The following is an 11,069-nucleotide window of genomic DNA, read 5'->3' as shown; positions in this document are numbered from 1 at the left end:
ACGTTCGCTGGCAGCGATAAACCAATCAGAGAACACTACGTAATACGTATGGTACGTACGCTGGCAGCGATAAACCAATCAGAGAACGTTACGTAATACGTACAGTACGTTCGCTGGCAGCGATAAACCAATCAGAGAACACTACGTAATACGTATGGTACGTACGCTGGCAGCGATAAACCAATCAGAGAACGTTACGTAATACGTACAGTACGTTCGCTGGCAGCGATAAACCAATCAGAGAACACTACGTAATACGTATGGTACGTACGCTGGCAGCGATAAACCAATCAGAGAACGTTACGTAATACGTACAGTACGTTCGCTGGCAGCGATAAACCAATCAGAGAACACTACGTAATACGTATGGTACGTACGCTGGCAGCGATAAACCAATCAGAGAACGTTACGTAATACGTACAGTACGTTCGCTGGCAGCGATAAACCAATCAGAGAACACTACGTAATACGTATGGTACGTACGCTGGCAGCGATAAACCAATCAGAGAACGTTACGTAATACGTACAGTACGTTCGCTGGCAGCGATAAACCAATCAGAGAACACTACGTAATACGTATGGTACGTACGCTGGCAGCGATAAACCAATCAGAGAACGTTACGTAATACGTACAGTACGTTCGCTGGCAGCGATAAACCAATCAGAGAACACTACGTAAAGGTACGGTACGTACACTGGCAGCGATAAACCAATCAGAGAACGTTACGTAATACGTACAGTACGTTCGCTGGCAGCGATAAACCAATCAGAGAACGTTACGTAATACGTACAGTACGTACGCTGGCAGTGATAAACCAATCAGAGAACACTACGTAATACGTACGGTACGTACGCTAGCAGCGATAAACCAATCAGAGAACACTACGTAATACGTATGGTACGTACGCTGGCAGGGATAAACCAATCAGAGAACACTACGTAAAGGTACGGTACGTACGCTGGCAGCGATAAACCAATCAGAGAACGTTACGTAAAAGTGGGAGTGATGGATGACAGACGGCAAACACACGTTTACTAAGATGGGGGCAGCGCCGGGTGAGTTACGCTATCATATGTGAATGGATTGTGGATGCCTGGGCTAAGGTATCTGCTTTAACTGTTGTCCGAGCTTTCATGAAAGCCGACATCATTGCTGAACAGCCCCCTGGCAACGAGACTGACTCCAACAATGATGAGAGGGAACCTGGCAGGTTTGCCCAGCTGTTCAATTCAGACAGAAGATGAGGACTTTGATGGATTTGTGGAAGAAGAATGATAAAAAATAATATGTAAAATAATTGTTACATAATACAATAAAGTTCAACCTAACTCACCGTTTTGCTTCCGTGACTTTTTTTTTTGTAGACCGTATGTTTTAGCATACGCCTTATAATCCTGTGCGCCTTATGTATGGGTTAAGTACAGAAATGGATGCCATAATTGAGACTGCACCTTATGGTGCAGAAAATACGGTAATAGCAGGCAGGTCAGCCAATGATTTCCATTATCATTTGTGGCCCTGACCAATAAATATAGGAAGGAAACAATGGTAACATTATTGACAGCTTCTTAGCTTGCTTAATATTTTATCAAACAGTGGGGTCAGAAAGTAGGTGAATATTGACTGCCTGAAAACAAACAGTATTACATTATAAGGATGAGACAAGGAAAACAGTGTGACATTGTTGAAACTTTCTGTTGTTTTTATCATTCTCTGTGATTTCAGCAAACAGAGTTCAGACATATTTTGTTGTTCACAGTGAAAAGTTTTCAGGCTCTATTCCCATCAGTCATGGCGTTTGGTTATAAAACGGCAAGGTGCCCATATCTTTTAAATGTTATTTGTTTCTCCTCTAATCTTACTCCCCTGTGCTTAAAAGAAATAACTGGAATAATTCAAAGCAAGTTTTAATAAAGCAATCAGTTTACACAGCAGGAAAGATGTATATCTAAGTGTTTTTGCAGATACATTCTCTAAAATCACTCTGCTACAAACAAGTCTGTAACATTCTTCAAGAACATGAATACAACACATACTCAATAAGTGTGGATGGAAAGAACTGGGATCTCATCATTCATCCAAAGCCACAGTCATCCCATCTTGCAGGGTGCTCTTTGTCCTCTGTTTACAAAAAGATGGCAAGAATGAATTTTACTTTAAAAGCTATTCCAAATAAATGTTTTTATTGATCTGTTTTTTGCCACATAATTATTTCAGAGGAGTAGCTCTGTGAACAGTTTTAATGGACCTCGGTCAAGCATGCACACGTGTACTTAAACATGACAACATGATTGTGCAATTATTCCAGCACAATCAGATGGACTTAAAGCCTCCAATCTGTGAAGCACAATGATCCCCAGTGTAATCACAAAGTTTGCTTGTGAGATTTTTACTGATACCTTAATAAGAAACTGTTTTTATTGGCTAATTCCTGTTATTGACAACAAAACATATCATAATAATAGGGGCTTTGTGTAGATGCCAATCAAACACTCCCTGTAGGTTTTCAATCTTCCAGCCTTCGTGCCCGGAGCTCTGGAGATGGAGAAAGGCCATCCTGGGTTCATGCTGCTCCATGTTCTCATTCAAAGAAACCCTACTGCTGTTCTTTTCTCATCACCCTAAAACCTTGTGTCCATGTACAATCCCCTTCAGAATAGCATTCCTCAGCCCAAGATCATAGGTCAGTTATTGTTGAATCTGGTTTTATTTATTTATTTGTTCTCAGTGCTCTTGTGTTGTCATCGCTGTGACCCTGAAAGATATTGGGCTGTGGTAAAAGTCTTCCATCTGCAGGAGATCATACATATTTGATTTGTTTGTCCAAACCTGTAGACAGTTCCCATGTTCTGTGACCACCTGAAAAAAGGAAATAAAGAAAGTTCAACTTGTGCAGAAACACCAATAGATAAAAGGGGTGCAGAGAGTTTTTATAACTTCGACAATTTTTAAAAAAAAAAAAAAAAACAACAAACAAAAAAAACATTTCAGTGAAATATAAAGTCCATTTAGACACATACAAAGAAAGGTCATGAATAACACAGAACCTCAACCAGACTAAACTTTAAAGCACCAGCAAATAAGTTAGTTTCATTCATTTTCAGTCATCAGGGTGTGCCTCACCATATGTGTTTATGAGACACTAACAAAAGAAAGCCTTTTTTATAAGGAGAAAAATCTAAAGGGTCCCATCATGAAATGGCTCAGGAAATGAGGATAGTTGACTTTGACTTGAATTTCCCCAAAAGAGGTAAAAACAACATGTCAGAGTGTTGGGGTAGATTCTCAGACATACGTGATACCTTAAGCGTTTTAAAACAGAGAGAGTAGACTTTTTTCTTTTTTGAAGACATTTCACTGTTCAACCAAGGAACTTTCTCAGTTTAAAATTAAAAATGAAGAGTTTAATGTTTTTATGCTGTATCGAGCTTTGTTGGCCTGGTCCATATGAGATCGTTGGTTACTTGCATGATGGTGTAAGTTACCAAAGTAACAGTGAAACTGACTGGGAATTAAAATCAAAAACGTTTTTCACCAAAAAGGTCTGTGTTATTGCTGCAAAAATGAACCCCTCTTCTGCTTGCCTGTGACTGTTCATAAAGCACCTATCAAGCCACCTATGGGGTTGCTGGTTGCTCAGTCAATCTGTCATCTTTTTGTCATTTTTCTTTCTTGTTTAATGTATAAGCGGCATCCTTCACTCTTCTCTCAAGCCATCTATCTTATCCTAACAAAAGTGTCCCTTATGTTTTATGAGTAAGTGAATAGCTGAGTATTGTAATATATATTAACAGAAAACCTAAAGTGAATACCAACTTTTAATGTCCTCACTGCCACATTACTGTTAGTTGAACCTCCTGAGTTTCTAAGGATGGTAATAATATATTCACAAGTCAAGCCGACACAAAACAAGTAGTGAGTAAAATATGCAACTAAATTACTTTTTGGTTTTCCTTTTAGAGTTTTTGACTTAAACTGTGTGACAGGTTGAATGTTAAACTTTCTAACTTTTCTATTAAGTTACACTTCAGCTCAAAAACATTAGCCAACATTAGCTGAAGTTAAGATGTTGTTTTCCTTCCAAGCATTTCTGTCAGGGCACAGTTTAAAACAGGAAAGGTACTGAACTTTCCACTATATGTCACCTGTTCTTGAAAAACATAATCACCAACAAACATTTAGGTCAAAACCCTTCATTATTTGCATTTTGGTGCGTAAATATGCCATAAACACTAAAAATAAAGTGTTTTATATTTATTAACCAGTTCATTAGCACAGGTTACATTTCAACAAAAAGTTAGTTTAGGCTGCACTTTATTGTTATTAACATACAAATTTCTGTTTTCTGCTCTATATGTTAGGAACAAGAAACCAAATAATAAAAAAGTTAGTTAAGCTCCCATCCACCTTAAATCTGAGGGGAAACAGAATCAGTTTTAAATTATTAAAGAAGTTAAGACAAACACAGGATTAAACATTTGAGCTTTTGGAGTCATATCCATAGTCATAGTCATTTCCATATCTAAAACTACATTGAATTTTTCGCTAGGAGCAAACTGAAGTCCTACAGCTGGTGGTGCGGGATAATCCATGCAAATTATCACCAAATCAATAATGGTTGAGGACATTGATTTACCTGGTTACTGTGTGTGAAAGGGGACATTTACAAGAGCAAAAATTGGTTGAATAATTAGGCTAAACAATTGTCTTTCTGGTATTTCTGCACTTGTTGTTTAAGAAAAAAATTCATTCAAATACAGTAAAAAAAACATTCCGGTGTTGCTTTGTCTGGGCAGTTCTAAGTGGTTCAACAGAACACAACTTGACTTTTCAACTTTTCTGGGATCCAGGTCAATAACCACTTCGTTAAAGATCTGTTAGTTACACTTGCTGTTAGCCAGTCCTTTCATTGAAACCAGGTCACAGGAAAACTTTGAAAATCCTTGGGTCTATCTGCTTCCAACCTCTTCACTTCCGGTTTGTCCCCCAACGACATCAAGGAAAATGAGTGAGAAATTAAATAATTCACCTTGTTTATCTTTATCTTGCTTGCATTCGCACTTATCTCAGTCCACGATAAACCACGCCCACGTAAAATCGCGCTCAGGGCACGTTATTGTACTTCCACCCTGATTGGCTAAAGCCTGAGACCTTGGGCTAACTCTGGGCTGAACTAAATTAGCCCAAATGAGCGAGTAGGACCTGGCTGCAGCAAACAGAAAGGGGCGGGGATGGACCATGTCAGTCCCATACCATATTTGAATATGGAACCATTGCACTCCGGAAATGAAGGGGGTGCTATTTTCATAACCACTAGAATAAAACTTTAAAGAAGCGGTAGTTCGATTGATGGAGGCTTGAGAGATTCTTTCACTGATATTATTTGTTTAACGATTTGCAATGGAAACCACGCAAAGTCAGCAAAAGGTATTTTTACGTTCTTAAAACAGTTTTGTTCACATAATAAATCAATATATTTATGTAGAATAAGTTGAGAACTAGTGAAATTGGTAATTCATACAAGCTAAGGTTAAATTTAGCATGTAGCATAGCGAATTAGTTTTCTGCAGCGCATTATTAGAGAAACATAGAAAAGTATATAACACGTGTAATTGAGAAATGTGGCTAATTCTCAAAGTTTGTCCTTTATTTTTTTTCTACAGATCCCTGTATCTATTTGTAACATTCAGAAAGGAGAGAAATTATAGCCCTATTGCAAGGACGATAAATACAGATGTTCCCTTTGCTCGTACAGAGGAGTCGTACCTGGTGGTGAACAAGTACTGCTGTGGTTCAACAGAAATTGCATTTTGGTCAAAAATATTCTACCAAATAAACTGATGTCCTTTAGTAACCATAAATAGAGTCGAGATTGGCCTTTCTCAATCATCTTCCATATATATAAATATATTTTTTTTTCATTTGAATCTGGGTTTTTATAAATGAATATAACTAAATATTTGATGTAAGTTCTGATTGGGATGTTGTAAACTTCAGTCAGATGAGTGGGATGAATAACATCAATTCACATTTGGGTAAAATCAACATAAGATCCAAGGCTTTTGAAAAAATTTTAATAATTTGAAAGATTTTAGGGGTCTCATTTATATTCTCCATGAAAACAGTGTTATCGTCGGCTGATTGACTTATGATAAATTGTTTTCTTAATATATTAGAGACAATATGATCTAACAATATAATTAACAATATCTTAAAGCTGTGGCTAAATTGTTTATTATTATTTTAACAGTCGAAATCAGTAAACATTAAAAAAAAAGTGACATACCACATGACATAACACGGCTGGTAACAGAAAAAGCGCCCCCTTAATTTCCGGAGTACAATAGTCCCATTTCCATATATCGTATGGGACTGGCATCTAGTCCGTCCCCGCCCCTTTCTGTTTGCTGCAGCCAGGTGCACTTGAAATGAGCAGCAAACCAAGGGGGCGGGACAAGACAGCTGTCAATCATCCTGTACCATGCAAGACAAGGGGCTGAGTAGGGCTGTGAAAAGTTAGGAGTTTGGAAAGACTTGGGGATTTTCTCGGGACTGTTTGGCACTAGTTTTGTTGTAAATTTCACAAAATGTGATACAATATTTTTAATTTGTGTTTATTAGGTATTTTAACATTTATATTGTAAACACCAGGGAGGGCTTAGCCCTACTAGCCCACTGATATCAGCTGTCCCTGAGAACAGTTAATTAATTAATTATTAATTTGAATAATTAATTGGTAGTTATTCAAGCTATAACTCTGGGACAAAACACTAAAGATACCCTTTTTGAAATTAATCACATTTTACAACAGGGTTGAAAAACTAAACTTCAATAAATTGTATTTTAACAGCAGCTTTGATTGCTAAAGTATTATTTTCTATATAAGTAATGTATTGAGGGAATTGTTTTTTCTACTTCAAGTCCAGTTTGTTTTTCTTTTTTTTTATTTACCTGAAAATGCTTTAGCTATGCATATCACTTTGAATAGTGAACAATGTCATTTATTTAGTACAAAATGCCTTATTTGTATTTGCACTAAAGAAAAAAAATGTTTCTAAACCTTTAAAAGAAATATTTGTTGTCTTCTTTACTCAAGACATTTTTTTAAACTGATAATACTTTTTACTTTTGGAGAAAAATGTTCTATTATAACTAAAATGCTTAAATACCAATGCCTCACCACTTGTAGGTGGCAAGAATGTCCACATTGCTACACAAAGAAAAAACATGCTTACCTCACTGACATTTATTATAGCTAGACAGAGGACTTTATCTCTAAATTTAAAGCCACGTAAGCTGAGCATTCCCTCGTAGGCTGACTGCTTTACAAGTTTAAGTCCCACCTCTACATATAAATGAATGGGACATTTTCCTGATTAAACAATAAAAAATACATGTCCAATAGTTTTTTTTAATCAAGTGTTGATTTTTGTTGATTCACGTAGTTCTTACCTTGCTGTTGCATGTTTAAATATGCATTTTTCAGTAGGTATAGTTTTATTTAATGTACTGAGGTCTTAAAAAATGTGTCATGTTACACTGTGATTGATAATGTGACAGCAAGTTGGGAGGGTGTGTAAGTGGGACTTTTGTATCAAGGGTATAGTCCACACATTCTTGGTACCACTCATCTCTGTCAGTGGTACAATCCTACATCCCTTGTGTGCAGACTTTGGCTCCAAAAGTTCAATAACCGGACATCATAATGTAATGTAGCATTCTTTCAAATCAGTATGACATTTCTGAGGAAGACTTATTTTAAGTCTGAAAAACTATATATAACAGGCATTCCTTTGACTAGCCATTAGCCTAGCCTGGAGGAAGACTTCTACTGTTGTTTGCATACTTTGTGCTCTGTGACTGACGTTATGGCTGGGAAGGTAATATTGACAACTATTTACAAGAGCATCACTTCAAACATGAACAGATTTAATATTAAAGTTTGTTATTTCCCCTAATTTATTAACTGTCATATCACACAATCAAAATTTAATGGTGCCAGGATCTGGATGAAGCAAGACAATGTAAAAAAAAAAAAAAAGATGGTGTTGTTGCTCTACTGACCATGTGAAAAATAGTCTGCCATTGTTTCTCAAAATCTGCAGTTGTACAATATACTCAGAGATATCAAAGAGTGAAATTTTTAATATTATCTACAATGGAAAACATTTTTTCAGGTGGCATACTTTGACATTGCAAGATGGCGGCAAGTGCGACAAGTGCGGCGGTGCGTGCAGGAGGTTCGCAAACAAAATCTAAGATTTTGGTATACAAAACGGCTGATGGAACAGTGATTATAGAAGATGAGCTTTTAAACTTTATTGTCGTCAAAATGAGGACCCTGTCGCAAGATGAGATTGTCTTGCTGGTGTTAAGCAATTTCTCATCCGAATGGATCGAAGAGTCCAAGCGTTTATTGTTTGAGTTTTGCAAAACGTCAGTGCACTGCATCAGGCATAAAGGCCCCCAAAAGGACACTAATAATATTAAAGACTGCCTAAAGGTGCTAAATGAATGTGGAGAGAATATTCCCAGGTTTGTCTCTCACTTCCTGGATGAGCTACCACCTGTCGGATTTGGTAGCACTGATGTTTCCGCTCTACTTAGCCGAATGGAGCAGCTGAGGAGAGACGTATTGAGCCTGAGAGGAGCTATGGAGTCCCAAGCAAGCATGAATGAAAATCTAGCAGCAAGTACAACAGCGATGGATCGCCGGTTGGCTGCTGTTGAGAGACTCTGTGGCTCATCCGAGCAGACGGGCGAAGGGGCGGCACCGGCGCAGGCACCTGTAGCGGCACCAGCACCAGAGCCTTCGGGAGAGACAGAGGACGCGTTGTCCCAGTCCCCAGCATGGAGCACGGTTGTGAAAAAGGCGGCTAGAAAGCATAAGCGGCCGATAGACCCAGTGGGTCAAAATCGTAGAGGAATGAACGCGCTTCCCAAGAAGGAGCAACAAAGAAATGTTGGAATAATTGGTACCGGATCCGTGGACAACATTCCAGTGATTAGAACCAAACTGGTGAGTGTGTTTGCAACTCGGTTCTCTCCTGAGCTCGATGCTGGAACGCTAGCTTCTTACCTCTCTGGAAAATTGGAGAAGCGTGTGACATGTCGAAGAATTGACTCCAACCAAAATAGGTTCAGTTCATTTCAGGTCATTGTGGAGTGTAATGAAGTGGCTGAAATGTACGACCCACAACTCTGGCCAGCGGGTATTTATGTGCGTCGCTATTTTGAGGCGCGTAAACCAAGGGCTAAAACGAACAATGTGGCCTTTGGCCCAGAGGTCAGTAGTGATTTACAAAGCAGTATGCCTATGACGACAGCTGGCGCATCACGAAAGGAATTGTGCTCCAGCACGGAAATCCCTCGTAAATGAATATTAATATAGTGTCCTATAATGTGCGTGGATTGCGTGTTGGACATACAGAGGCGGACAAATCACGACGTCTTGTGGTGGATAAACTTCTGGAAGAGTGTGATGTATTGTGCCTCCAAGAAACTTTCCTACCTAAGCAGGACCTAGGAAGACTCAACACCCTGCACAAACATTTTTACGGTGCTGGTGAATCTACCACTGACTATAGCACCAAGTTAGTGCGGGGCAGAATTTCTGGTGGCGTCGCAGTTCTGTGGCATAAAAGATGCGATCAGCTGATTAGAGTGATCAGGCTGGACGTTGATTGGGCTATAGGACTCGAGTTCAGTGTTGAAAATAAAAAGCTCATATTACTGAACATATATACACCATATGAACACCCAGAGAATGAAGATGAGTATCTTAATAGGCTGGCCTATGTTGTGTCATTTATTCAGGACAATCCATCAACCTGCTTTGTTATTGTGGGTGACATGAATGCTGATGTAACAGACTGTAAATCCTTGTTTGCCAATCACTTACAACAGTTTTGTTCCGTAAATGAGTTGCTTCTCTCCAGTAAAATACTTCTGCCAGCGGACAGCTACACTTACATTAGTGAGGCGTGGCACACAACATCTTGGCTAGACCACTGTATTTGCACTGAAGATGCACATGACTCTCTAGAGTCTATCAGGATTAATTATGAATTTGCGACTTCTGACCATATTCCTCTATCTCTGTATATAAAAATGGGCAACTTACCAGATCTCTTGCCCATGAATAATGACACACAGGAAGATAAAATATTTTGGAACAATTTGTCTGAGCAGGATCTTAATCTGTTTCGTATCCATTCTGAAATTCTGATGAATGATATTGCTTTACCAAATAGTGCAGTCATATGTTCGGACATAAACTGTAAAAATGAACAACATGGCAAAGACCTGTGCTTACTATATGAGAGGATTATTGAATCCCTTCTCATTTCAGGCAGGTCTTTGAATAAACCTAGAAAGCATAAAGCAAAGCCAGGATGGAATGAGTATGCTAAAGAGCTCCATGCAGAGGCCAGAAGGGCCTTTAAACTGTGGGCTGAATCAGGAAAACCAAAACATGGTCCTGTATTTGACCACAAGAAGAGATCAAATGCTACCTTCAAATACGCATTACGCTTTATCAAGAGGAATGAAAATGCACTTAAATCTGAGTCACTAGCAAGAAAATTACAACATAATAGTCCTTTTGAATTTTGGACAGAAATTCGAAGAGTTAATAACCTAAAAACCTCCTTGCCGACAAACATTGATGGTGTAATGGGACCAAATAAGATTGTTCATATTTGGAGGAAACACTATTATGAATTATTTAATTGTAATAAAAGTAATCCTTTTGTGATGGACAGCATAGATATGCATGAAGATGTGATTATCTCCTCACAAGAAGTCAGTGACATTGTTAAGAATTTGAAAAACAATAAGGCATGTGGTGCAGACAAAATATTCGCTGAGCATTTAAAATTTGCGAGTAGAAAAATCTTTCCTTTGTTGGCTATTTGTTTTACTGGATTTTTAATTCATGGAATTTTACCGAATTCTATGCTGTCTGTGATTTTAGTGCCTATCGTAAAAGATAAGGGGGGTAAAATAAACAGTAAAGATAACTACCGGCCCATAGCTCTGGCCAGTACTCTATCAAAAATCTTGGAGA

The 11,069-nt window shown here is 38.3% G+C and overlaps 1 protein-coding gene across 1 annotated transcript in view; it reads right to left on the bottom strand.

The window, feature by feature from the left end:
* Nucleotides 1–2,200: 2,200 nt before the first annotated feature.
* LOC108245193 (partitioning defective 3 homolog) overlaps nt 2,201–11,069 on the bottom strand; it is a 485,244-nt gene continuing 476,375 nt past the window's right edge. The window contains exon 22 of the mRNA XM_017431897.3: nt 2,201–2,860. Within this exon, the coding sequence (XP_017287386.1) occupies nt 2,743–2,860 (118 nt within the window). The 3' untranslated portion in view covers nt 2,201–2,742. The remainder of the gene's footprint in view (nt 2,861–11,069) is intronic.

The sequence above is a fragment of the Kryptolebias marmoratus genome, linkage group LG21 (genome assembly GCF_001649575.2).
Source record: "Kryptolebias marmoratus isolate JLee-2015 linkage group LG21, ASM164957v2, whole genome shotgun sequence".
Classification (NCBI taxonomy): Eukaryota; Metazoa; Chordata; class Actinopteri; order Cyprinodontiformes; family Rivulidae; genus Kryptolebias; species Kryptolebias marmoratus.
This window is presented reverse-complemented; position numbering and strand designations above follow the sequence as displayed.